We start from the raw sequence: 27,500 nt of genomic DNA on the forward strand, positions 1-27,500 counted from the left end.
TGTGTGTGTGTGTGTGTGTGTGTGTGTGTGTGTCGGTCTGTGTTCATGTTGTGTGTGTGTGTTGTGTGATATGCTTAGTTCTTGTCTCTCTGAAACATCTGTAATAATTCTATCTTCCCCGTTGTCAGCACAACTGTTTAAATGCTCTGGCAGTGGAATGGAATGTGCTTAGTGTGCAGAGTGTCTCCACACACACACACACACACACACACACACACACACACACACACACACACACACACACACACACACACACACAAACACACACACCTGGAAAAGAAAACATGAGAGAGAACAGTCATGAGTAGTGATTGTCTTTGAAGTCAGATGTTCTTTATATGACTGTTCTATAAAAGCAGGCACGCTGTAAGTGCTTAACGCCAAATGCTGGTCTTAAATGATTGGCAAAGCTTTAAAGGGGAATTCCGGGTTTGGAAACACAGATACAGTACAACTTAAGAGGGAGGAAGAGAGACAAGAATTCTGAAAAAATTAGAACATACGCTATAACTCAGCATTCATTACAACAGCCATAGTACTTACTGAATATAACAGTCATACAGGTAGTGTAACATCCCAGAAATATATTTGGAAAGTTTTGGTCCATCTGTAAAAGTAAAAGTATATTATTGCTTATATACACAACAATGTCAGCCCCCAGGAATAGCAGCCTCATTTCTGAACCAATGACAATGCAGGTGATTAGCCTTAATTGACTAAATATTGAATATAAATTATATATATATATAATATTACTGGATGAGGAATATAGATGAGTTTCTCATCTCTGCACTTGAACTTTACCCTCCACTATAAGAGTGAATGAAATGGACGTGTTTTCCATTTAGTTTTAAGAGAAGGGAGACTGACTGATAAAGAGAGATTAAGTGGTACAAACAGACATTATCTCTTTTAAAAGTTTAAGGAGATTAGTGTGGGGCATGTACCATGTGAAATGTTTCCTCTGTGATTCACTGATGTCGGCTTGTGAACAGCTGTGGTTCAGGCTATTTGAATTTCAAAAATGATCTTGTTCTGTCCTCTCCCCACTCTTTCTATGCCTCTGTCTTGCCCTCACCCCCCCCCCCCCCCCCTCTCTCCCTCTCTCTCTCTCTCTCTCTCTCTCTCTCTCTCTCTCTCTCTCTCTCTCTCTCTCTCTCTCCCTCTCTCAGGGAACCGCATTGTGATGGGGAAGAATCACGTGTTCAGGTTTAACCACCCAGAGCAAGCTCGTCTGGAGCGAGAGCGCAGCGCCAGCCAGGACCAGCAGGGGGAGCAAGCCGACTGGAACTACGCCCAGAAAGAGTTGCTAGAGAAACAAGGGATTGACATCAAACTAGAGATGGTGAAGAGGTGAGGGAGAAAGAACAAGAGAGAGAGATGGAGAGATTGGGGTGGAGTGGAGATAAGAGACAAAGGATGAGAGAAGGATAGAGAAACAAGAACGGAAATACTCAATGAAAGCTAAGAAACACATTAGAAAGATGCTGTCTTACTTTTAAGGATGCTTTACTCACTGCATGAGTATACATTTAAAGACCATGTACAAACAACAAACCCCAAAAGACCACTGTTATGAAAGCAAATGGTTCATCTCTCCTAGATATTGTGCTGCTTCTCCTTCTCTGAGAATTTATGCTGCTGTAAAAATGCTCTTTCACTTCTGAGATCAGCTGCACTGGTCATTATTTACCATTACAGCATGTTAGTCATGGTCTTACAGATGTTAATCATTTAAATCATGCATTAAATAACATGACTGAATAATATTGATTGAAGTTTGTTTTTAGAGTTGTAGCATTGCCTTGACTTACATACATTTATTGACGTGTATTGATTTATTGACGTGTATTGATTTATCGACGTATATTGATTTATTACACAATTGTGCCATTCGTTTTTTTACCGAGAAATGGCCTGCTCTTTCGCAGCCTTGGGGTAGGATTCAATGCAATTCAATGGGACTCCTTCTGAAACTCTTAATCAGCCTGTCCGAACTATGTCTGAAGCGACTGTCAGAATTCTGTATATGTATAAATATCTACTTTAGCCCTCTCCCTCTCTCTGTTCCTCAGGCTACAGGATGTGGAGAATCAATACCGCAAAGAGAAGGAGGAGGCAGATCTACTACTAGAGCAGCAGAGACTGGTTAGTGTGTGTGTGTGTGTGTGTGTGTGTGTGTGTGTGTGTGTGTGTGTGTGTATGTGCGTGTGTATGTGTGTGTTGTGTGTGATAGAGAGAGAGGCCATTCAGTGAAATATCATCAAAGTTAGTTTCTCATAGTTATATAGACCTCTTATAAAACACTTTATGCATTTTCAAAACTGTAAATATTTCCAAAGTAAATACAAATGTAATACTAATTAAACAATGTACACATTGTATTTCTGTGCGATATTTTGTGGGTGTCTTTCTCCTTCTCACTCCTGGTCTGTCTTTCTCGTTCTGTGTGTGTGTGTGTGTGTGTGTGTGTGTGTGTGTGTGTGTGTGTGTGTGTGTGTGTGTGTGTAGTATGCTGACTCAGACAGTGGTGATGACTCGGATAAGCGCTCCTGTGAGGAAAGCTGGAGGCTAATTTCATCCCTCAGAGAGAAACTACCAGCTAACAAGGTGACACACACACACACATACACACACATACACACACACACACACACACACACACACACACACACACACACACACACACACACACACACACACACACACACACACACACACACACACTCGCTAACTTAGTTAGTTCGTCACTCTCACAGACCCTTGGTAGGAGCTGACAATTGATTTATGTAACAGAGTTAGTTCAATTTAAAACTCATTTAACGTTCTAAAACTTGACAGACAGGCAGATACACACACGCGTACTTACCCACACACAAACACATGCACACACACACAAACACACACACACACACACACACAAACACACACACACAATGAATTCTCACTATTGTTGAGTAGATCAACACAGTACAGTTTCAGTTAACCCATGTGATGCGTATATAGAGGTACACAGGTTTCTCACACACACATATGCAATACACACACACACACACACACACACACACACACACACACACACACACACACACACACACACACACACACACACACAGTAACCTCCCTTTCCCCTGGCAGGTGCAGACCATTGTGAAGCGTGTGGGACTACCCAGCAGCGGCAAGCGTCGCCAGCCCCTGCGCGTCTACCAGATCCCGCAGCGGCGGCGCATCTGCAAGGACCCGCAGCGCGTCACCGTCGACGACCTGCGGCTGCAGGCGGTGAAGGAGATCTGCTACGAGGTGGCGCTCGGCGACTTCCGGCATTCGCGCCGCGAGATCGAAGCTCTGGCCCTGGTGAAGATGCGTGAGCTGGGCCGTCTGTACAACCGGCGTGAGGCCGCCGAGCCCGAGAGCTGGCAGGCAGTGGCCGAGGACGTGTGGAGCACCGTGGGCATGGGCGATGGTACCGGCTCTGCCATGGCGACAGAGACGGGCGGAGAGGGAGGAGGAGAAGGTGGAGGAGGTGGGGTGGGAGGTGGTGGAGGAGGAGGTGCAGGGGACTTGGGCGACCTGAAGGCACATATTGATAAGCTGACGGACATCCTGCAGGAGGTGAAGGTGCAGAACAACATGAAGGACGAGGAGATCAAAGCCCTCAGGGAACGCATGATCAAGATGGAGAGCATTATACCAGTGCAGGTACTCACACACACACACACACACACACTTACACACACACACTTACACACACACACACACACACACACACACATTCAGACACTCACACAAACACACACACAGACTCTCTCGCACACAAACATACACAGAGACACACTCACCGACACACACTCACACGCACGCACACACACACACACACACTTGCTTGCACTGGTGGGACACCCATGCCATGCCTTGCTTATATTAAAACACACTCACACACACACACACACACACACACATACACTCTCTCACACACACACACACACACACACACACACACATACACTCTCTCACACACACACACACACACATACACACACACACACACAAACACACACAAACACACACACTCTCTCACACACACACACACACACATACACACACACACACACACACTCACACAAACACACACACACACACACACATACACACACACACACACACACACACACACACTCACACATTAAGACTGTACTGTATTACTACTTACACTATATTACTACTCCACTGTGATTTCCTCGTGTGTGTGATCCAGGATGACGGCTCTCTGGAGGATGTGGACGATAAGGAAGAGGGCGATGCGGATGAGGACCTGTTGGACGGGATGGAGCCTCCGCAGGGGGCCCCGCACGTGTCACGGCTGATGGAGGACGACCCGGCGTTCCGGCGTGGCCGCCTGCGCTGGCTGCGGCAGGAGCAGCAGCGCCTTGCCAACCTGCAGCAGCAGGAGATCACCAAGAAGCTGAGGCGCAGCAGCGGCGCCGGGCTCAGCGGCATCGGGATGTCCGGCAGGCAGGAGGGCCCCGTGGTTCACCTGCCGGGCACGGGGCGCTTCATCCCCCCGCAGGAGTGCAAGCTCAAGTTCCCCTTCAAGAGCAACCCACTACACCGGATGTCCTGGCCTCACGCCCTCACCGAGAACACGGGAGAAGTGGGGGAAGAAGGGGAAGGTGAAGGGGAAGGAGGGGGAGGGGGAGGAGGAGGAGGAGGAGGAGGGAAGAGTGGAACTAGTCCCTCCCCACCACTGCCTGTTTCTTCCCCACAACCTGTCCCATTTGCCCCTGGTCCCAGTGCTGCTCTGTTGCCCCTGCCTTTCCAGATGTCCCCCCACGTGCCAATCATCATGGGGCCGCAGCGCATGCGCAACGCCTCGCCAAGCCGCGGGCCCTGGCAACCACAGCCGCAGCAGCATCAGCAACGTAACTTCAACAGCGGGAACTACAGAAACGGGAGCTATAGCAACGGTCACCTAGGAAACCAACTCCAACAGCAGCACCCTCAGCAGCACTTCCAGCAGCACCAATCAAGGCGCTACAGGCGGAACTCTCTGGACAGCTCCGTTGCCCCTGGCAATCCGAGTCACTACGGCAACCACAATGGCAACCACAATGGCAACCACAGTGGCCCCAATCACCAGCAGGGAGGCGGGCGAGGTGGAGGGGCACGATATCGGCGCCCATCGCCCGGCCCTGGCGACCGAGATAGGGGTGGTGGCGAAGGGTGCTATGGCAACCAGCGTCGGCAACAGGGCGGTCAGGCCTACCAGCAGTACCCTTTTGCTCCACCTTTCAACCACGGACGAGGACCTCCAGGAGAACATGGGGGGTGGGGGCCAAAGGCACAGGGCTACAACACACCCCCCCGCATGAGACGACAGAACAGCGCCCCTGACCTGAAGCAGAGCAGAGAGACCCCTGTCTGAGTGTGTGTGTGTGTGTGTGTGTGTGTGTGAGGGGGGCGGGGGGGGGGGTGTGAGACAGATAACACACTCTCATCTCTTCCTGCTACATGTTCATTGTGAATTTGACTGGCCAACAGTATGTGTGTGTGTGTGTGTGTGTTTGTTTCCTGTTTAACCCTCACTCATGTCTGCTTCTGCTGGCTCTCACAGGAAATGATGTCGCAAGCTGGTGATCATGTAGTGTGTCCTGTTTGGGAAGGGCTCTGTTCTAACGCACAAACATGAGTCGGCACTCGGTGCTCCTCTGGCATGCCTCACCAAATAACTCGACTTGCTGTGTTCCAGAATGTGTGTGTCTCTCTGTGTGTGTGTGTGTGTGTGTGTGTGTGTGTGTGTGTGTGTGTGTGTGCGTGTGTGTTCGTGTTTAAAATTGGAAATACATACCTCTCAATGTTATGCAATAGACTATTTTAGTATGCATGTGTCTACGTGTGTGTATGTGTGCGTGTTTATCGAATGGTTAAGCTACTGATAATCCCAAAGAAATGGATCCTTGATAAGGAGTTGCTGACATTGGCTATGTGCGTTGTATGTGTGTGTGTGTGTGTGTGTGTCTGCCTATTTTACAGGATGAAGCACCTCCTTCATGTTTCAGGAGGAGTTTGACTTAGTGTGAGTAATACATGAGATATGAGAGGAGAATGCAGAGGGAAAGACTGATGCAGAGATGTGGACTGAGTCGGAGTTCAAAATGTAGGGAGAAAGCAGAAATAGGAAGTAGATCTGTTTTTAGCCGGAAGCACCTTTCGTTTGTTCATCACTACGTTAGAGGAACACTCTGAACAGTCATGTCATGTTTCCTCTCTGCTGTTCATTACTAGTTGATTTTTAAAGGTGTTTCTCTTTTGCTGTATTGAGCATCTTATTTTAGGATGAACGAAGTTTGGACTTTTATTTTGGCAGTTTTTCTGCACCTCACCTGCAGATACTATAGGTCACAAGAGGAATAGTGGTGTGAGAATATCACTTTATTCTCTTCTTTTCTTCTTTTGTCATTTTCAAGTATGTGTGGGTGTGCTGTGTGGAGACTGATTTCTTTATCTATCAAGAAGTGAACTACTTCTTTTTTTAATGGGAGAATTGACCTGAGGACATGCAGTTGCCATGAAAAGTATACAGTATTCCTGTTTGGTTGTGCATGGCAATTGCCAAAGAATGACAAATGATATCGGAATGTTTTTTCCTTTGGGGTCTCCTTGGTAACTAGACTGAATTGTCATGGATATCAGATCCAGTGGTAGAGGAAATAAGAAAGTGGGTGTAAAGCTGAGGGTATGGAGAGAAATAGAGCGAGGGAGAGAGAGGAAGAGAGAGAGAGAGGGAGAGAGACAGTAGAAAAAAGAGTACACAATGACTCGGAGAGAGATAATAAGCAGAAAGGGATAATTTGGACGTAGAACTGGATGCTATTGGGAAGATTTTGTCCAAGACCAGACTTGTAACGTCGGAGTTTCAATTGAGCACTTTTAAAGGGACGACTTTGAAAGGCCTCTGTCTGTCTCTGGTGCACAGGCGCCCTTTACTCTGAGGACACAGAGGCCTCGTCCCAGTCTCTCTTTTAGAAATGTCTAATTTGTCTCCATGCATTTTTGAAGGCTCCCCATGTTACATTGCTGAGTAGCAGGGACAGTGAGACGCCAGTGGCAGGGAGGGACGCAGAGGTGAAGCTGTTTAATCAGCCAACTGTGCCACTGCCTGCGGCCGATGACATAATCTTCACCGATGATGCCATTGTGCAGTCACAGAGCCATAGGGATACATCGCTATGACAACAAACAAATACGGATTGTGGAGGACTAAAGTTTGGGGTGGGGGGGTTGCAGAAGGACGGTCTAAAGTTGGCTGATTCCTGAACCCCTCCACGCACCAACAGAAATGCCCCAGGGGCATGTTGCCGACAGTTGTCATAATGACAGCTTGGGTTTATGTGTGTGAGTGTGTATGGCTGTGTGTGTGTGCGTGTTTGTTGTTTAAAACTTGACACTTAACACATTTAGCTAGGACAATCTATGTGTATGTGTGTGTGTGTGTGTTTGTCTGTCCTCTTATGTTTATGTTGCTCCAGCTTGTGCCTTTGAATTGCCTCTTTGATCTCTGATGTGTTTAATCCCTTACTAAAGATGAACTTTACGTTGCATTTGACGTCTTGTTTTCTATTTTATTATTAAAGAAACGCTGCTCCTCACCTCTGCTCTGTGCAAACATATGTGTTTGTGTGTGTGTGTATGTGTGTGTGTGAAAGAAAGAGAGAGGACGACGGAGTGGGAATGACTGTTGCTCTTCTCTGCCCAACAACTTTGTGTAGTGATATGTCCAGACTGGTGGAAACTCGCCTGTTCCACTGAGCTGTTATGAGTTTGTTTTGTCACCCCAGCTTGGTTCAGAAGAACTGCTGAAACAGAACCAGGAAACGTTCAGGATAGATCCGGAACTTTCTCGTGATTTGGGCTTGGGGTGAAGTTTGGACTCCTGCTGGGATACTCCTGGCGTCGTGGTTTTGTCTTTTCATTTCTTTAGTTCTTTTCATTTCTTCCTTGAATTCTGGGTGTTGAAAGACAGACGTAACAAAAGGAAGGGTTTGTGATAATCTGTGGTTGAACCTGCAAAAAAGTAAATAAAGGTAAAAAAAAGTGTGTTTTTTTTGTGTGATAGAAGACATACGTGTGTGTGTGTGTGTGTGTGTGTGTGTGTGTGTGTGTGTGTGTGTGTGTGTGTGTGTGCGTGTGTATGCATGTGTGTGGAAGGATGGAAATTATAATAAACATTTCAGAAATCATGGAAGTACAGGAGAAAAAATCTCCATGTTCCTCCATGTATCCATCTTTCTCACAGACACACACTCAAAAACACACACTTGCCTCCTGCCTACACACACTCACAAACACAAACGTGATTCATGCACACACACACACACACACTCACACACTTGATTCCAGCATACACACACGCTCACAAACACACTTGCCTCCTGCCTACACACACTCACAAACACACTCTTTATTCCTGCCTACACACACTCACAAACACACACTTTATTCCTGCATACACACACACTCACAAACACACACTTTATTCCTGCATTCACACACATGTTCCTCTTCCTCAGTTAGTTTATCTACGACAGACAGCCCTAATCTCCTGTGGAAAGGTAAAAAGTGCTTTTCTTTAGAAGGGTATTAGTGCTTTAACCTGTCATTCATTAATATCTGGTTGCTAGTTGTGATTCTACTGTAATTCTGTTGTTCAAATCATACAGATCACTTTTTAAAATGTGTGGTAACTGTATGTGCTAATACTAAGTTTTGAGAACATTTTCGTGGAGACAAATGACTTATCGTGGCAAAACATTTGTATGTATTGGAGGAAACGTTTTCTATTTCCCTCGCACAGAGTGGCAGTAACACACACACTGTACGTATTGGAGGAAATAAATGTCAGATCATTTTCTATCTCTCTCGCACAGACTGGCAGTAACACACACACACACACACACACTACACACACATATCCTGTCTTCGCCTCATCATACACACGCGCATATATCCTCAGCTAGTTTCTCCTCTGAACAACAGACAGCCCTGATCTCCTGTGAAAGTTCCAAAGGTAACATATTTATTTGTGTTTATAAGAAGCTTAGATATGCACTGATGTCCATATATTGTATCATGTTAAAGTATATTATATTACATATTTGAGTGTCAGCTGGAAAATATAATTCTACTGCACAAAACATTTGGTTATCTTGCTTAAAAAATTAACACCAGCATGTGATACAAACACATTTTTTCTATCAATATCCCTAAAAAAGTATGTTAAATCCCTTCAAATGGATATAATTACGCATTGCTTTGCAGTATCTCCTGTAAGATGCCAGGACTGGGGAAATTACTTTCAAAAGTGGCCAAAAGTGCATGTTTAAATCAGATGACCAGAACTTAGTAAATGAAAAAAGGAACTGTAGAGGTTGTAGTAACTGGAAGACTATTTACATTCATATAAGCGCTCAGGCACTGTTAGAACTAGTTTAGTCCTTCTGAAGAATTTTTATTTTTATGTGTACTCTTTACAAGGAACCCATGATTGGAATACCTCTAAGCAATACTTATTCTACTCAAAAAATACATAATCAAAATCAGACAAAGAAAAGCTAACTAAAGAGGAAGGCAGTTTACAAAATGATAACAGGGTGGTCCACACACGATTGACACCGTTCAAACAGACGCCTAGAGCTGATCAAATGCCTTATGTGATTAGTGGGTGCATGTGATGTGTGGAAAAGTAGTAGTCTTATGATGGCAAGACTGTTGTACACACTAAAGCAATACTTCATTGTTCTCACAGAACAAATGTGGCTCTGCCGGTACAGAAACCTTGATAAGAAAGTCTTAAAAACTGATAGCCAAAACCTTTCACTTATTTTTCTGTGGGGACTAAGGAGAACTTTGTCCTGTTGCTCCCTCAGTCAGAATGGGACTACTCCTCCTTGTCATCCTCCTCTTCCTGTCACCTGCCGTGATGGCAGATAGTTGCCACAGCGATCGGAACAAGGACGACCGCCCTCGTGTGAGCTGTGTGGGTATGAGCCTCACCTCTGTTCCCACGGCAACGGACCCAAGCACAGAAGTTCTGGTTTTGTCTCAGAACCTGTTGACGTCCCTGAACTGGGGTGCCTACTCGGGCTTCCCAGGCCTGCATGAGTTGGACCTCAGCCAGAACCGTGTTGGAACTCTAGAAGGTTCAGGTCTGTCTTTTTGTCCCCCCCCCCCCCCCCCCCTTCTCATTGTTATTCTCATTCTCAAGACAACTGTGTTTGCTCTGCCTTTACAACAAGACAGTGGCTACTGTTCTATTTCATATGGTTTACCCCATGGCCGCCATACTGTCTCTTTTCGTCTTCACTTATCCATGTCTTTTTCTGTCTCTACCTCAGGCACAGTCCTGAGTAACCTCTCAGTGTTGCACCTCTCCAATAATCTGCTGGTGGATGTGGGGGAGAGGTCATTCGTGAGCGCCCCCCAGCTGCGAGAGCTGTACCTGCGGGGTAACCATTTGCGTTCGCTTCACCCCCGGTCTTTCAGTGGCCTGCCCATACTGGAGGTGCTGGACCTTTCCCGCAACCGGCTCACCTCTCTCCCCCCGGACCTCCTGACCCAAATCTCATCCACCGCTCTCAAGATGCTGGACGTGGGGGACAACCGGATCCTGCTGATGCCCCATAACTGGTTCAGCTCCAAGCCAGAGCTGCCGTACGTCTTCCTGTCCAAGAACCCCTGGCGCTGCTTTTGTGACGTGGGCTACCTGCAGGTTTACCTGGATGACCAGGCTCACAATGTTTACGTCCACACGAAGCCCCAGAGCGCTAATCCCCTCCAAGACATCGAGAACAATCCAGAAAGCGTTGTGTGCGCCAGCCCGCCCTCGCTGGCCAACCGGCCGATCATTGACCTGACTGAGGAGGAGTACTGTGATCCCTCTTTGCCCTCGGAGGCCCCTGCACCACCTCTCACGTTTGGGGATGCGGACCGGGAAACTACCACTCCAATGACCACAACATTTCCTACAACCACTGCCCCAGCCACAACATCCACTACGGTCCAATATGTATTCACAACACCGTTTCCTGTCGTGGATACGACTCTACAAGGAAGAATCATGGTGTGGACCTTGAGGTGGATGGAGAGCTGGACAGTCCGACATGCGTGGACAGAATCTTGGACGTCCCGAAGTGAAGACTCCGTCACCTGGTCATCCTTGACAAATTGGATTGGCACGTCCTTTTTTGCTAGGTCACCCACTAGCTACAGGGAAACTCCCTATCCTGAGCTGACCACCCCACACTGGTTAAGCACCACAACTAAGCCCACAGCCCTACCTCCAGATCCCAGTACCACATCTGTGGTCACCACCACGACTGTCTCCACCACTCTCCCCTCCACCACCGTCACCACGACTGCCTCCACCACTCTCCCCACCATCACCACGACTGTCCCCACCACTCTCCCCTCCACCACCGTCACCACGACTGACTCCACCACTCTCCCCACCATCACCACGACTGCCTCCACCACTCTCCCCTCCACCACCTCCACTCCCAGTCAGCCCTCCACTCTCCCCTCAGGCAAGACCATCTTTGCTGGGTCTCATGCGGAGCGAGCAGGGGCCAGGATCTGGTGCACGTGGCTACTTGCAGGGCTGCTCCTGCTTTGCCTGCTCTCCGCTCTATTCAGCGGTCTGCTCGTCCTGGGTCTGGTGTGGGCTTACCTCACCCTCTACCAGCCGCTAGCCGGGAGGGTCGCCGGAGCTGCAGATGCCCGCGCCCATGTCCGCCTTCTGAATTATCACAACAAAGCCAATTCTGATGGGGAGGCTGGGTATGGGGTGGCACTCGCACCTGTGGACATGTCGGGTGGGGTTCAGGCAACATTCCGCTCTGTCCTGTTCATCGCAAAGGGGGGCGAGGGAGAAGAGGTGGAAGAAAAGAATAAGAAAGAGGGGGATGAGCAGGGGGGTGATGTTGGAGAGGAGAAAGGGCACAGAGAGGGAGAGACAGACGGAGAGGCAGCGGTTAGCAGGACTGAACTAGGGCTTAAGGCAGCGGGAGCAGGGGTGGCAGCGGGAGCAGGGGTGGCAGCGGTGAAGAGAAGAAACGAGGGAGAGACAGAAGCGAGAGGGGCGGAGAGTAAGGAGGTGTTCCGGAAGACCCTGTACAGAGTGTTCAGCCGGGAGGAAGAGATAGAGGGATGGAAGGAGGTGGAGGAGCACTGGGAAGAGAAGCGAGGGGTGGAAGAGGGAGGGGAGAAGAACAGCAGGAAGAGGATAAGCGTGATAGGAGGAGCGGGTGTAGAGAGGAAGACGCGCTACAGCCTGATCTTAAGAGAGGAGAAGGCAGAGGCTGACAGCAGGGCACAGGAGCAAGGGATGGAGTGGCTGGTAGGGGAGTGGGAGATGGGGGGATTTGGGGGAGGGATGAGTGAAGGACAATTGGAATCCCTTATTAGTGGGATGGGGGAGGAAGGACCTCCTTTTAAAGACCCCTCACCTAAATAGCACATTTGATCTTTTCTGATAGTGTGTGTGAGTAATGTTGGAATTCCCTCTGATGGTTAACTAGAGTAATGGCAACAATGATGTTGATACTGTAGTGGTGTAGAATACACAAAGACAACAGAAAGGTAGGTAAGGTAAAACCCATAATTATGTATGTTGTTTACAAAGATTAGTTTCTTAACTTGCATGTTTCTTAAACTATGTATCAAAACCAGATTTTCAGCTTCACAGATTTATACAAATTTATAAAACGTCTTCATCTGCAGCTGTATTTGTATTCTTTTTAACCTCAAATCTGTACTTAAAAGTATGAGACACCTTAACAATCTATTCTTTCATTAAGCGCTATATGCTAGATCAGCTATATATATATACATATATATGAACACACTGTATTCTTTTAATGGTTTTTAATAATTGGATGTTGCTTAGGTCAGATTTTTGCTCCGACATAATCTTTCAGGACACTTCAAACATTTAACACTATGCCTCTTTTTACTCAACACTGTGCATGAATAAGAGTTTTTGCTTAAATAAATTATACTGTTGCATCCATAACTGTGCTGTGATCTCTTTCGAGTAACCTGTTGAAAATGTATGCTATGTTGTTGCATTCTTGTGCACACACCATCAAAGATTACACAACACTTCTAATGGATAGGAAATCGTAATATTCCTCAACTTTATTGAAAGTCCTTTTTTAACAAATCGACATAACAAATGAAACTGAACATGCATGCGTATATATGTAAAGCCACAAGTGCATCACACAGTGGAGAACTTTGGCAGCTCGTTGCCCAGGATGACCTGCCTCTCCACTCCCTCCTCGGAGATGACAGCCATTCGCACCACTCCCCCACTAGAACCATCTCTCTCCATGGCCAATGAAATTGCTGCAATGGAAAAACACAGGTAGCATGGAAACTTACATTAAAGAGGCATTATGGAGTTTTTGTAAAAATGTAGCTAGCTAACAAGACAACCGGCACTACACTAGTGGGAAGAACAGATCCAGAACAGTTCCCGACGGTAACCATATACCATCAAAATGAACCTGAGGCTGGTATAAAAACTAGCCACCACCAAACACATACCATCCTAAACTGAAAAAATGTTTAATAAATAACTAAAACACACTACATATTATTGCTTTAAAATCACACAGCAAGCCTAATCTAGACAATGACGACATGTGCGATTTCAGTGTTTCATAAAGCTCCGCCTGCTGCTACAGACAAACAACCCAGTGGTCTACATGACAACTTTTAAATCCAGCAGTTTGTCTGCAGAATAGGCTCTCTTGGCTATACATAGTTTCAGTCTTAACGGACTCAAATATCTATGATCATTTTTTCCAATGATGCTGCCAAAACAATCCCTCACTCAAACATTGTTGTAGCACTGTCCATGGGATTTTCACAAAAGGATTAAATTCATATTAAATATTATTAGTAATTACTACTGCAGAAATATTTGTGGATCCATTGAAGCTATGTCATTAGTTGTTTAGCATAGTAAGATATCCATTAACTACCTTTAGCTGGCACACTATAGAAGATGATCCAGATTAACGGTGTGGGTACAGGGTTTAGTCCAACTAAGCAAGAGCTAAAACCTGATAAAATATCATGTAGCCATTGTCTGCTCAACTGTAACAAAAGCCTACAACAATGCTGGGCCTAAGGATAAGATGGGAGTACTCTTGCTTTACTTCCGTCGATCGCTTTACACTTGAGATCAAACAGACCATTACACTCATATTAAGCCTCAGAGTATCATCCATCCTCCTCTCCCAACCTTCATCCCTCCCCATCTCCTTCTCCCTCACCTCCTGCTGTGAAACGTAAACACTCCTCCTTGGTCATGCCAGTTTTGAAGTTGGAGTCCACGTATCCGTAGATGTAAGAACTGCCAGATCCTCCCACTGACACTGGCTGCCTGGTAAGCATGCCTCCTACAGGGACAGTGTACACCTGCAAACAAACACAGACACATCTTGAGTAAGCATCCAAGATATACACAGGGGCAACTGTCGGTAGGAAAACTGTATGATCAGGGAAAGTGTATTAAAACCGGATGTCGTCACTTTAAGCCGGTCTCTGGTTGGATAAAGCTTTTCAGCAGAAATGGACAAGGACCTTTACTTTTTAGTTGAGAAGTTGTGTTGATCGCCTGGCATGCAAACGATCGGTTTTCTTTAAATTATTATTATTTTTGTGAAGTTATACGGCTTATGTGAATAAAGCTATCTACACAACTTTTTATATGTCTACATTGACTCGTTTAGTTGTTCATGTGGTACACGTAGGTCTTAACTGAAGCTAACGCTTAGACCAACAATCCATTGGAACACATAGTAGCTAGCTAGCCTCGCTGCTAATAAGTCTAACGTTAGCATGCTAATATGAATAGACCCATTATAGTCAGGTGGCTTAATGCTCAATTGACTTGTTGTTAACCGAACTTTTACGAAGTCATACAACTAACCACACAAGTGACTTGTTAACCGAACTTTTACGAAGCTATATGACCAAACACAAAGCTAGCACTGTTAATTCCGCTATAGCTAGCCAGGTCAATTAGCTCGCCTAAGATACTGCAATTTAAGCTAACCAATTACCTCATTTCCCCCAAAACCCATCGATTACATGTGTTTGTGATGTGTAACATATATCCTTAATCAGTCATTCAAGTTATTAACGTTTATTTACCGCTAGCGATTACACGACACAAGGGTAATTCAATCGCTATTAATGTTGAACTTGAACTTCAACAACGTCACACAATATTAAAAGTCAGGCATCGGCATGGTTCCTACAGAATAAATCAAAGGTCCTTGTCCATTTCTGCTGAAAAGCTTTATCCAACCAGAGACCGGCTTAAAGTGACGACATCCGGTTTTAATACACTTTCCCTGATCATACAGTTTTCCTACCGACAGCAACTATTACACACAAAGTTAAAAGGTACAGTCTATGGGATTTAGGGCCATCTAGCATTGAGGTTGCAGATTGCAACCAACTGAATACTTCTCCCTTTCCAAGGCTACAGTGACCTTCAGGCGCCATAAAAAAGCAAAAGGCTCTTTCTAGTGGCAGTGTTTTAGTTTGGCCGTTCTAAGCTACTGCAGAAACATGGTGGAGCAACATGGCCGACTCCGCAGACAAGGGCCCGATCCCTATGTAGACAGGAAGGGCTCATACTAAGCTAACAAAAAACACAACGACTAGTAATTACAGCCAGGTGATTATACAGTAATGAAAACATAATTTTAAATATTATATTCCAGTTCTCTGAATAGAACACCGCAACTCCTACATACGGTAACGGTACCTTTACACAACCACGCTCTTTCACAAGGAAACTCACCTGTCCACCTCTTCTCTTGTCCCAGCCAGCCACAATGATCCCAGCCATCAACTCTTCTCTGTACCTGTAGCACATGTCCTTAAACAGATTGGCTGCTGTCTGGATCAGTGGGGGCTCATCCAGCTCAATACTGAAAACCAAACATGAGAGATGGATCACTGATAGTCTGCATTATTTTGACAGTTACAGTGTTCAAAAAGGTCCTTACCTGTGGAATCCCAGCTGGTAGGTGACTGCGTCAGCAATGGCCTGAGTGTCGGCAGCGGAACCGGATCGGCAGCAGAAGATTCGGTCGTGGATAGGGGTGAGCTTGTCTGTTACCCTGTTTGCGATGTATGCCCTACAAAAGAAAAGATTGTGTCATGATGTGACAGCAAATGCCGGTCATAAATATTTTTATATCAAACACCTAACGTTTAAATTACATAGCCGACTTACCCAGTGGTGGTCCTTGAGTCGGCCCCCATTACAACCCCGCCGTCAAACTCAACTGCCATAATAGTGGTCTGGAAGTCAAGGTAAGTATACAGCCTTGCATTAAACTTTAAACAAAATTTAAATCAACTTGTCTGATGGTCCACTTAAGCTGATGTGGATAGAAAACTTTAGCTAGGGCAACTTAACGTCTCTGCTTAGGTAACTTAGCTTTAACGGTACGGTGAATGAATGCACACGGCCTTTAGTTAGTGGAACTGTAATGCAATTATAAAGAAAGTAGATACTTTAACCTAATATATATCATATAGCTATTTATCTACATCTAAACGTTCAATAACGTTAGTTCCATTACACAGCCTGCTAAGCTAACAGCTAAGCTAACTAACGTTAACATTGGCTTCTACGGCTCATGGCTGGCTAGCATTAGTAGCTAGTCCTCTTTTGCTGTATCATTCAGCAGAGGGTTGAGAGAAACTACTGTTCTCTCTGGCTACGTGTTTTCACCGAAATACAAGAAACACTTTCCTAAGATAACTCTATGTTAGTTTCCTTACCCCAGTGCTAACTTCACGGGAGGTCCAATCTGGAGCGAAATCATTAGAAGAAAGATGCTGAGAGAAACCCATTGCTGATACCGCCGCCATCTTGGTGTACACACTATTTACGCTGCGCAGCTTATTCTGGACGACAACCATTCTACGCTACGCAAATACCGTAGGTTATAGCGCTTTCCTCGGCACTGCCTAATTAAAATTACCGTTGGCAGTGCAATGCTAACAGATGCAGTGTTGTCAGTTATCAGAAAATACCCCCCCAAAGAAAATCTTTGAATGACAAACAATGTGTTAAAATTACGGACAAACACACTCTTCAATTACTGTAATGTAAGCAGGCATCAACATAGTGATTTTCTTGAGGTCCTTCATAAGGTTCCAGGAAGAGGTAAACACCGCTCTGTTTTGTATTGTTTCTAAAAATGATAATATTATTTCAATTGTTAAATTGCTAAGAAGACCATCTCAGAACATGTCAACGTATGTATCAGGTTTTCAGTGGTTCCAGTCTGCAGACCTGTCATGTGGCGTAAGAGTAGGACGATTAGTTTAGCTGTTTATGCTACTCTTTCTGACCACATCCATACACAAACCCAAGCAAATTGCTCGTATATTCACGCCCTGTTAATTTGTTCACCATATTCCTGTAAACTGCATATTTGGATGGACGTAATCCATTTCAGAATTGGTCTTGTAACAAATAGTTACGGTTTTCGTTCACGACTTTCCTGCCTGTATCCATTAGCTGACTGTCTATGTCACATCTTTGCAGATGACCGTGCACAACCTTTACATCTTCGACCGGAATGGCACATGCCTCCATTACGGCGAATGGAACAGGAAAAAACAGGCGGGGATATCCAAAGACGAGGTGAGACTACAGCCTATTTTCTTTTAAAAGTTCCCTGAGCTCTAATCTGATGACTGTGACCCATAACACTACACGCGAGGCTATCATAGTGATTGTATTTCTAAGTGTATTGTGATTCCCTACTGCTTTTAGAAGATAGGCTGCTAGTATACAACCAGGGAGTCCTTGCTTACTTGTGGTTTCGACCATGATATGGGAAAATATACACATATGTATTTGCTGAAGTGACAGGAGCAAGCCCAGGCTGTGAATGTGGTCATGAGAGGGCAAAGAAAATGTCCTCCAGACAGTTCAACCAATTGATATAGTATACTATTAAAAAGCTCTGCATTGATAACCCTGTGATTATAATCTGCCATCAAACATGAAAAACCTTTGATCACCCAACTATTGACAAAACTTGTAGTAAGGCTATTAGAAAGCAGCACCACAATCGCCAGATTGTTTTCATTTATTTCACAATCAAAGATATCCTCGTAGGTACAGTATTTGTCTTCTGTCTTTTTGAGAAGTACATTCATTTTGAAAAGTCTGGCGCTAACTCACTCTGTTACAAAATGAAAGCTGTGAGCCAAACGCCATCCACTACATAACTTTGAAAAAAGCTCAAAAGAGGGCAAGGGGCTGAAAGGGGGGCTTCAACTCCTGTGAATGATTAGTCTCGATCAGCAATGAAAATGAGACTCACACTCACGGGTGGGTGCTGGGGGAGGTGGGCCCCACATTTGATGACGTAGAGAAGACCCAAACTGTTGACTCCAAATCAGCATTGGCCTTGCAAGGTTTACGATGTGTTTCATCACAATACTGTCATATAATTTTGTTTAAAGCACAAAAATAGACATTTAAGTGTGCAGTGCCTCTTTAAAAATGTGAGTTGTTCAGCTCCTGACTGAAGTTAGCAGACAAACTATGTTAGCTTCACTAGCTAACAGTTAAACCTGTTTAGACCTAACAATTAGGCAAATAGGCTGGCACTGTTGCTGGTGCCTAAGCTGAAAACAATTCTAAGCTGTATTTTATCACAAGTTAATGTTATTACACAATTTAGAGGAAGACTGTATCAAAACATACAAATAGTAGGTGAATGGTGCGCAGACATGGTTGGACTCAATATACTGTAAGCTGGCTGAGCCTCCACTTGTTAACTAGCAGTACAGAGATAACACTGTTCTATATAGGAATGTGAAAATGTCTCAAAATAGTTATACTTACTGTCTACTCACTCACATGGGTCTAAAGTAGTCTTTAGGTGTATAAATATAAGTTCTGAATACCGTTTACAACTCTTTATGTTCATAGAAACATGCTGGCCCTAAGCGGCTGTTTTAGAAATATAGTGAAATATAGAACTGTCACTGCTGGACGCTATGAGGTCTAGATGGACCTCCGCGGATGCAGAGGGAGAGTGGGGGTGGGGCTGTGCGGAGGGTGTGAAAGATGTATATATGTATTGTGTATTTCTGTTTTCTTTTTGTGTTACTCTGCCCCTCCTATTTCCCCCTGCCTAATATCTCTCTCTCGCTCTCTCTGTCTGTCTCTCATTTCTCAGGAGTTTAAGCTGATGTATGGCATGTCGTTTTCCATTCGATCTTTTGTCAGTAAGATGTCTCCACTGGACATGTATCCTACAAAATGTTTTGCGTGAGAGTGCGTGTGTGTGACTGTGTGTGTGTGTGTGTGTGTGTGTGTGTGTGTGTGTGAGCGAGAGAGAGAGAGAAAGACTTTCAGAAAGTTCTCGCAGACAGAGAATGTACCACATGTAACAGCAATTTCCTTTCAATAGCCCAGAGGTGGGATACATTATGCAATTACGACTTCTTCTACGAGAGTGCATGTCCTTGATCAGGCCTCTATGTCTTTCCAATCGCTCTATGATTTATATGCATGAATGTCGTTATGGTCGTACAGCCCTTGACCTGGTAATTGTTCTTGATCATAGAGTATACAGTCCTTGTCTAGGCCAATGTTTTATGCCTGCATTTCTGAGAGTGATTGGTTGTGCTGTGTGTGTGTGTGTGTGTGTGTCTGTATTGGGTTTGTGTCCTTGACTGGCGCGTTCAGGAAGGATGGTTTCATGACCTTCCAAACAAGCCGCTATAAGCTACACTACTATGAGACGCCCACCGGCCTCAAGATCATCATGAACACAGACTTGGGTGTGCCCAACAGCAGAGACATCCTTCACCAGATCTACAGCACGGTATGTGTGTGTGTGTGTGTGTGTGTGTGGGTATAAGAGAGCTAGAATAATTTTTTCTTCATGTTACGATTTTTATTCAGGGCAAATTAGTTCTATGAACTTGCATTGGATGGCTGTTTTAAAAGGCGCCAGGTTTAAAAGGCCTTATTTAGTACACAGAATGCATTCTGTGCTACAACATGCATTCATTCATTATAAAAAACATGTAACACTCCAATGCCTTTTGTCCACGAAAAAATACAGATGCATTTCCTGCCACAAAAAAATGTAAGCCTAGGATATCTATTAAGTGGACAGAATTACTTTTGTCTATGCAATTGGTTTATTTTGTCTGCAAAGTAAGAAATGCATTCAGCCTTTTGGCCTCAAAATGAAAAGCCTGTCTGTCCAGTCAGTGTACGGCATGCATCATGAATGTGCTCTCTTCAATATTCTGTGGACACAATGCTAACGCTTCTGTGTTTTTTGTGGACAAAAGGCATTACAGTGTTACATGGTTTTGTCATAAAGGAATGGATTTGGTAGCACAGAATGCATTCTGTCTACAAAATAAGGTCTGTTACACCTGGCATCCCATAGGCTGTTTGTAACACTGCTCCTGTGTGTGTGTGTGTGTGTGTGTGTGTGTGTGTGTGTGTGTGTGTGTGTGTGTGTTCGTTCCTGTGCCTGTGTGTGAGCAGCTCTATGTGGAGTACATCGTCAAGAACCCGTTGTGTGCGTTGGGAGACACCCTGCAAAGCGAGCTCTTCAACAGTCGACTCGACTCGTTTGTCCGTGCCCTTCCCTTCTTCAGTGCCCGTGCCGCCTAAATCTGACCCAAGATCAGCTCAAACAGTCGGGCGTGCTCCTGAGTGCTCCCCGTGGCCCAGATCACAGGATGAGGCTAGCACAGCTGGAAACATACAGCTTACACCAGGCCCAAAACCACAGGCCGACTGCAACACACAGCAAAAGAAAACATACAGATGTCACAATGCCCAAATTCCATGTGTCCACAAGTTTTACTTGAATATAAAATACTGCACAGAGGCACCCACAAACCAGCCAGGTTGGGTAGATAGGCAATGCCCTTACTTGTCCTTTTATGATTTATGACATGAATTATGTCAGAATAGATAAATGTAAAAATTGTTATCTGCAATTAATAACTTGTGAGTAATATGTTATAGGTTGGTTATAACATGTTAATAGGTTTCTTGACTTAGGTCAGAGGTGGGAATGGGAACAGTCAGAACAAGAATTTGTTTAGGATTTTACTTATTTTGAAAAGAAAACAAGAGAAATAAAACCTACTCACTGACTGTGGATTGGATTGAATATTGAAGGTCACAGATGTCACAGACATTGTGTGTGAGAGAGAGAGAGAGAGAGAGAGACATAAATTGTGTGTGTGGTCATCTGTGTGCAATTGTGTAATACTGGCTGGATTGCTTTGACCTTCTCAGTGAAATATATTATTTATAAACAGCAAATTGTTTCATGTAACATATTGCATTAAATAAGTGTTTTAGATTGATGTTGGACTCAAAATGTTTGATTCAAATAGTGTAACGTCAAGAAGCATTGGAACTATTAATATTTGAATGATAATATATTAGGGCTTGGCTAATAGCTAATGTGTGGCTACCTCCCCAACCTTCTCCACATGACGACACAGACACACACACACACACATACCCTCTGGTCTGTTTTAGAGATGCTGCTCTGACTCAATGTGACTGTAACCAGCATGTGCCGCTGCACCAATTATGTTTGTGTGGCTGGGTGTGAGAGAAGGGGGAGACGGATATTTAACTGGATCTACATTTAACTGGATCTACTGTACCCCTCGCAAATGTGCTGGAGTCGCAGTGAGCATGAAGAGACCCAGGCGGTTAGGAAGGAGGATTTTATTTTTGTCTATATGAATACTGATGATGTGTGTGTGTGTGTCTGTATTCTGTGTTTGCTGGAAGTCAGCTGTAACTAATAGGCTTGTGTGTGTGTGTGTGTAATTTTGGAGAGTTTTGTCCCTGTCCAGAGTGCTGAACTCATTTGAGATAATCCCAGATGAAGGTTGGTAATATAATCTCTGGTCCCTAATCCAGAAATGTGATAACAAATTTCTCTCTCTCGGCCTTACACAGTCACATACACACATAAAGCCATAGCAAGGACAAAGTGTTTTAGTTCTATACGTGGAAAATTGCACAGATGCAATTTGTGTAAGCGCTATACCATGTTATTTGTATAATAAGGAATATCCATCACGCATACACACACAGGTGCCTTGCAGATTTGGATTGGCTGCGGGGGAACAATGTTACTCTCAGCTCCATTAGGCACAGTGGAGTCAGGCCGCCCCCACGTCACATACTGGCAGACTCAGGACAGCAGCGTGTCTCTACGGGTCCAATCTGTGAACTGGATGTTTGTAATAGATGCTGTCTGTGGCTGCTGCATCAAACACACCAGCTCAGGAGGAATGTTAGGGTGGGAGGCAGCAGCAATCTGCTCAGGTGGTCAACGTAGGCGATCACCGACCCCAGGTCTGTACACCGAGTTATATATGGTACTGCGTCAAAAGAAAAGCCCATCTTTGCAGGCGTGGTGATACTGTGGGCTGTGTGTTTTTCAGCTCGCCCAGCAGACCAAGGAAGTGCTTGTGGTCTGTCTGGATTGTGAATTTGTGACCGTAGACAAACTGATGAAAACTTTTAACAGCAAATGCATCCTTCTTTTTAGCTGGTGCCAGAGCACAGGATGCAGAAGAGACTGGGCGCTCAGTTCCATCCTGATATTAATGAGACAGTACCGCCCCAGGGCCAAACAGTGAGGCATCAGCTGCAATCACCAGCGGAAGTGTTGGGTCATAGTGGGCCAGGAGCACATCCAATGACAGAAAGGCCTTTGATCTTCTAAATGCCGCTGACGCTGTGTTCCATTCCCACTTCCCCCTGAACACAGTAAGGCATGCAGTGGGGGCAAGAATGGTGGTTCGGTCTGGGAGGAACATGCTTAACTTTCACAGACACTGCCTGGTGCATTAAGAAGGGACATATCTAACTTACAAAAACAGACTCCTCAAGCTAGCTTAGCAAACTGTCAATCAATGCAGGGTAGGGGGTAGTGCTCCACCCGAGAAGCCACATTTACCCTCAGTTTATAGTCCCCACAGATGTGGATGGAGCCTCTCCCTTTAACACCGGGACAGATGTTGTTGGAGCCTATCCCTTTAACCCCGCGACAATTGGGGCTGCCACTCAGAGTACATCACACAGGTTGGAGAATTCAGTTTAGTCTCAACTTTGCCCTGCAGGTCTAAAGGCAGAGATCATGCTCTACAGAAATGTGGTGGAATAGCCTCACATGCATTGATGGTAACTGTTGTTCCTTTTAGCTCCCCCCAGTTCATTGCGAAAGACAGTGGTATTGTGTTGTGTGGTGTGGTGTGATGTGTGACAGTCTTTGAAAAGATTGTCCAGTAACAGGCAGGGATTTCATCCAATCACATCTGAGCAATTTGGCACCCTGACCAGGTCTTATTTACAGTGTCACATAAGGGACAGTCATACAGTTTAAGGGAGCTGGTGGTAGCTGGTCAGGGTGCCAAATTGCTCAGATGTGATTGGATGAAATCCCTGTCATGGCAGAAAGGACATTTAAGCTCCTGCTCTTCCGTGGGCCGTCACTGAAAACCGTCACTGAAAACGTACGCCATGTAAGATCTTAGAGCTCATGTTGTACGGCTCCAATTTCAGTGACGGCCCATGGAAGAGCAGGAGCTCAAATGTCTTTTCTGCCATGGCAGGGATTTCATCCAATCACATCTGAGCAATTTGGCACCCTGACCAGCTACCACCAGCTCCCTTAAACTGTATGACTGATACTTATGTGACACTGTAACCTGGATAGCCCCCCTCACACTGATACGCCATGTAAGATCTTAGAGCTCATGTTGTATGGCTCCAATTTCAGTGACGGCACATGGAAGAGCAGGAGCTCAAATGTCTTTTCTGCCATGACAGGGATTTCATCCAATCACATCTGAGCAATTTGGCACCCTGACCAGCTACCACCAGCTCCCTTAAACTGTATGACTGATACTTATGTGACACTGTAACCTGGATAGCCCCCCTCACACTGATACGCCATGTAAGATCTTAGAGCTCATGTTGTATGGCTCCAATTTCAGTGACGGCACATGGAAGAGCAGGAGCTCAAATGTCTTTTCTGCCATGACAGGGATTTCATCCAATCACATCTGAGCAATTTGGCACCCTGACCAGCTACCACCAGCTCCCTTAAACTGTATGACTGATACTTATGTGACACTGTAACCTGGATAGCCCCCCTCACACTGATACGCCATGTAAGATCTTAGAGCTCATGTTGTATGGCTCCAATTTCAGTGACGGCACATGGAAGAGCAGGAGCTCAAATGTCTTTTCTGCCATGACAGTGCGAGAGGCCCTATTATCCATCTCAGAACAGTTTGACTACCATTTATGTCTAATTCCACGACCATAGGACTGGGTGGCTTCACAGCTGTGGGCAGGGATGTGCACAGGAGGGGGCTAAGGTTGCCTGGGCAACTGCCCGTTTGCCCTCCTCGCCTCAAGTTGCCCGTCCGAAGGAATTTTTAAAAAAAAATAGTATAACGGCTGCAGAATTTCATGTAGGCCTAGATTAAAAAAATCGTGAAATATGTGCGCAGGGGGAGGGGGCGTGACGGCGGCGGTTAGTGATCGACCCTGACAATTTCACATTTTTAAGTGATATAGGCAGAATATGCGTGCAGGGGGAGGGGGACGTGGCGGCGGCGGTTACAAAAATGAACGTGTTGCCCTTTCTCTCCAGGACAGAGCAAAGGCCCTTCAAAATTCCTGTGCACGTCCCTGGCTGTGGGCCTGACTTTTCTGAGGGCTAACTGTGTGGGCTCTGCCGCTATGCTCTGACTTTAGGCCCTTGATCTGTCCCTCACACTCCTTCTCACGGCAACAGCGAACAATTTGGCCCTTACTGCAGCGATGAATCTGCATCTGCAGGCATACGGGCCTCACCACACTGTAGCTGTTCTGCGGTGCATCCTCAGAGCTTTGCTTGGCTGGTAGGGGGACTGCCATCTCTTGATATCCTCGGGGGATTTGCAAGGTTAAGGCTCACTTTTTCGGCAGTTCCAAAGGCTAGGCAGGATTCTAAAGTCTTCCCCCAGCTCAGAGTTGTTTCTGAAGTTGCTTCATAACACTATTGCCCCAAACCATCTGATCCTTCAATCTATCCTCCAATGTGGCTTTAAAATCACAATGAGCAGCCTGTTGCTTCAGGTGAGCAACAAAAAAGTTAACAGGTTCATCTGCATTGCACATGATTGAACTTCAAACCTCTCCACTACTACGTATATTACTCTTAGGGTCATAATAATCCCGCAGTCTGGCAACTAAGGGTTTGAAAGATATGGCAGTAGGCTCTGCAGGAGCTGTTAAATCTCGTAGCACCCAGTTGGCTTGCACAGTTAAAAGTATTGCTCTCTTCTTAGCATCGTCTCTGCATCTGCTCAATTGCTGTGTTGGGATCAAAAGCCTCGACTTTTCCAAACATAGCCATTACTGGGTTCACTCATGTGACTGACAACGGTAAACTTCGGCAACAGCCTGTGCTCATCCTCCATGTGTTGTTGCTATAGTGATCATTCAGAAAGAGCTTCAGTAGCAAACAGTGGTTCTGGATTACTCTAATTTGCTGCTGAAGAACCTTCTGGATATTTTAATAATACATAAAGGATTCCATTTTTATGGTCTTGTGTGGATCTTTTTTAAATGAGCCTACAGTAGTCACCACTTCTCCTATGTTTAATCTTAAAAAATTTAAATTAAAAGTAATTTTATGCAACTGAATCAGACATGACCTGCCTGTCCAGTGTCCGTCAAGCACAGACTATCAGCCAATCAGAGAGTCAAAGAGAACCAAACCATTTGTCCTGCACACATCAGGGTTCCATGTATTCCTGGAGCGCGGTGGGGGGATGCAGGGATTAGAGCTGGAGTAGTGGGATTATGGTGGGAATATAAGTGTTCTAGTCTTTCCTTAATGGAGTCTAGTCCAAACCCAGTGTGGACAGATGATGACGTCTTGGCCTTACGTTACATAACTGGAGGTGAATGGCATCAAAACAAAGGTCGGTGGGATTGGAAGAGTTCACAAATACACATGGGAAGATTTATTCATTAATTTGAACTACATGCCTTTCATTTGGGAAATGTAGTTTGGATGTACTTTGAATATGGATTTTGTGTGTGTGTGTCTATGTGTTTTGCTCAAAAAAGTTAACCCTTAATCCCTTTTTCTATTCATCTATAATCTATCAGAAATTATTGTATGTACTGGTCATCTGATCACACACTGTCCCTAATCTTAATTTAATCCCCAACACCACATTTTGGAGGGCATGGCTAGGTGTGGCGTGTTGCCATAGCTCCCCGCCCTGCTTGTATTTGAGAGTTTGTAACCAATCCCAAACTGTCTGTCAGATGAAAAAGGTGGAGTTTAAAAGACAGTGGCTTTGATAAAAAGAGAGATATAACTGAGATGAGTCTGGATGCTTGACCTGCCGATTGATAATTTGCCTGGGATTACAAATTAGGATTAATAGATGAAATTGTGTGGAATTAGTGATTTTAGTTTAGCACAGTGGCAATGATTAGAAGATCGAGCGGAGCATTTTGACCAGCCGAAGAACTGACCTGGACTTTGTCTTTCGTTCCATTAGAATGTTCACTCAGTAGAGGACAGTTTCTCCAGGTTCCAGCACAAGAGAGCAGAAATCCACCTGTGCTCTTTTTAAGAAGGAGGCTCACTTTATTACTGTTAGAGGAACTGTTTTAGAGCTCTCTGTGTGTGGGTGTATACACTTGCTGGCGGATTTGAGTCACTGCGAGAACCTGTGAGTCCATATTGGTGTGTGAGGAGGAGGTGTGTACGTGTGTGTGAGAGAGCACAGCCAGGTACCATGTTTGCGGGCCGTGCGGGTTCAGCGGCCACCCCCGTAGGGGCATCTGCAGGGAAGAAGCGCTTCTCGGTGGGCGACCTATGTGCCCTCTCCAGGAAGAGCCGCAGCGGGTCGTCAGGCGGCGACGGCAGCGGGGGGAGGGGGTCTGAAGCAGGGGTCCTGGCCGGTCAGATCCTGGATGCGGCCAGGAGGCTCATGGAGCGCAGGAGGCTGGAGCTGTACCTGAGAGAGGTAAACCTGTCAATCAAAGACACCACAGCGGACCAGACTAACATGGCATACAGGTGAGCACACGCATACACACACACACACACACACACACACACACACACCACACACACACACACACACACACACACTCACTTACTGCATATATGTGTGTGATGTTTCTGTCTAATAACTATTTTTTTTTGCAAAATGCTTGAGCTAGCACCAAACACACTGTGTTACTTGTTAAACAATGTGAAAAGTGTGCATACTGTCTAGGATGGCTTCAAAGGTTTGGGTGGAGGGACCTGAAGGCCATACTTACTTAATTTATACTTAATATTCAAGATTTAAATATTTTG

General features: G+C 45.3%; 5 protein-coding genes across 6 annotated transcripts in view; 4 read left to right on the top strand and 1 right to left on the bottom strand.

Annotated features, from left to right (window-relative positions):
- si:ch73-375g18.1 (kinesin-like protein KIF1C) overlaps positions 1 to 8,094 on the top strand; it is a 24,867-nt gene extending 16,773 nt beyond the window's left edge. Inside the window, exons 19-23 of the mRNA XM_012817624.3 lie at positions 1,173 to 1,353; positions 2,076 to 2,148; positions 2,512 to 2,610; positions 3,139 to 3,699; positions 4,256 to 8,094. Of these exons, the coding sequence (XP_012673078.2) occupies positions 1,173 to 1,353; positions 2,076 to 2,148; positions 2,512 to 2,610; positions 3,139 to 3,699; positions 4,256 to 5,422 (2,081 nt within the window). The 3' untranslated portion in view covers positions 5,423 to 8,094. The remainder of the gene's footprint in view (positions 1 to 1,172; positions 1,354 to 2,075; positions 2,149 to 2,511; positions 2,611 to 3,138; positions 3,700 to 4,255) is intronic.
- A 399-nt stretch (positions 8,095 to 8,493) lies between these two features.
- LOC116224746 (platelet glycoprotein Ib alpha chain) lies at positions 8,494 to 13,066 on the top strand. Its single transcript, XM_042710538.1, has 3 exons — positions 8,494 to 9,064; positions 9,924 to 10,202; positions 10,392 to 13,066. The coding sequence occupies exons 1-3, from the start codon at positions 8,893 to 8,895 to the stop codon at positions 12,506 to 12,508; spliced, it is 2,568 nt and encodes an 855-aa protein (XP_042566472.1). The 5' UTR covers positions 8,494 to 8,892; the 3' UTR covers positions 12,509 to 13,066.
- A 90-nt stretch (positions 13,067 to 13,156) lies between these two features.
- Positions 13,157 to 17,025, bottom strand: psmb6 (proteasome 20S subunit beta 6). Its single transcript, XM_012817625.2, has 6 exons — positions 16,870 to 17,025; positions 16,316 to 16,383; positions 16,086 to 16,217; positions 15,878 to 16,007; positions 14,337 to 14,481; positions 13,157 to 13,401 (listed from the first exon to the last, which is right to left on the bottom strand). The coding sequence occupies exons 1-6, from the start codon at positions 17,008 to 17,010 to the stop codon at positions 13,274 to 13,276; spliced, it is 744 nt and encodes a 247-aa protein (XP_012673079.2). The 5' UTR covers positions 17,011 to 17,025; the 3' UTR covers positions 13,157 to 13,273.
- Positions 17,026 to 17,156: 131 nt separating this feature from the next.
- trappc1 (trafficking protein particle complex subunit 1) lies at positions 17,157 to 21,183 on the top strand. Of its 2 annotated transcripts, none has more exons than XM_012817626.3 (5): positions 17,157 to 17,257; positions 17,642 to 17,740; positions 19,293 to 19,363; positions 19,805 to 19,943; positions 20,624 to 21,183. In XM_012817626.3, the coding sequence occupies exons 2-5, from the start codon at positions 17,642 to 17,644 to the stop codon at positions 20,750 to 20,752; spliced, it is 438 nt and encodes a 145-aa protein (XP_012673080.1). In that variant the 5' UTR covers positions 17,157 to 17,257; the 3' UTR covers positions 20,753 to 21,183. The 2 variants fall into 2 exon arrangements, with proteins under 2 accessions (XP_012673080.1, XP_031441088.1); XM_031585228.2 differs by having other exon boundaries at positions 17,251 to 17,349.
- Positions 21,184 to 26,453: 5,270 nt separating this feature from the next.
- The window catches only part of LOC105891406 (voltage-gated potassium channel subunit beta-1), a 27,078-nt gene continuing 26,031 nt past the window's right edge, over positions 26,454 to 27,500 (top strand). Inside the window, exon 1 of the mRNA XM_031585225.1 lies at positions 26,454 to 27,215. Within this exon, the coding sequence (XP_031441085.1) occupies positions 26,932 to 27,215 (284 nt within the window). The 5' untranslated portion in view covers positions 26,454 to 26,931. The remainder of the gene's footprint in view (positions 27,216 to 27,500) is intronic.

This window comes from Clupea harengus, chromosome 18 (genome assembly GCF_900700415.2).
Source record: "Clupea harengus chromosome 18, Ch_v2.0.2, whole genome shotgun sequence".
In the NCBI taxonomy this organism is placed as follows: domain Eukaryota; kingdom Metazoa; phylum Chordata; class Actinopteri; order Clupeiformes; family Clupeidae; genus Clupea; species Clupea harengus.

What these genes read in the sequence shown, in the direction of transcription:
- LOC116224746 (XM_042710538.1), top strand. Translation starts at nt 8,893, where the DNA reads ATGTCAGATCATTTTCTATCTCTCTCGCACAGACTGGCAGTAACACAC. An exon ending in CTCCTGTGAAAGTTCCAAAG is followed by an intron (nt 9,065 to 9,923) that starts GTAACATATTTA and finishes TTGCTCCCTCAG; the next exon opens with TCAGAATGGGACTACTCCTC. An exon ending in TGGAACTCTAGAAGGTTCAG is followed by an intron (nt 10,203 to 10,391) that starts GTCTGTCTTTTT and finishes TCTCTACCTCAG; the next exon opens with GCACAGTCCTGAGTAACCTC.
- trappc1 (XM_012817626.3), top strand. Translation starts at nt 17,642, where the DNA reads ATGACCGTGCACAACCTTTACATCTTCGACCGGAATGGCACATGCCTC. An exon ending in CGGGGATATCCAAAGACGAG is followed by an intron (nt 17,741 to 19,292) that starts GTGAGACTACAG and finishes CTCATTTCTCAG; the next exon opens with GAGTTTAAGCTGATGTATGG. An exon ending in AAGATGTCTCCACTGGACAT is followed by an intron (nt 19,364 to 19,804) that starts GTATCCTACAAA and finishes TGGCGCGTTCAG; the next exon opens with GAAGGATGGTTTCATGACCT.
- psmb6 (XM_012817625.2), bottom strand. Translation starts at nt 17,010, where the DNA reads ATGGTTGTCGTCCAGAATAAGCTGCGCAGCGTAAATAGTGTGTACACC. An exon ending in ACAAGAGAAGAGGTGGACAG is followed by an intron (nt 14,482 to 15,877) that starts GTGAGTTTCCTT and finishes GTTTGTTTGCAG; the next exon opens with GTGTACACTGTCCCTGTAGG. An exon ending in TTTACGTTTCACAGCAGGAG is followed by an intron (nt 13,402 to 14,336) that starts GTGAGGGAGAAG and finishes TTTCCATTGCAG; the next exon opens with CAATTTCATTGGCCATGGAG.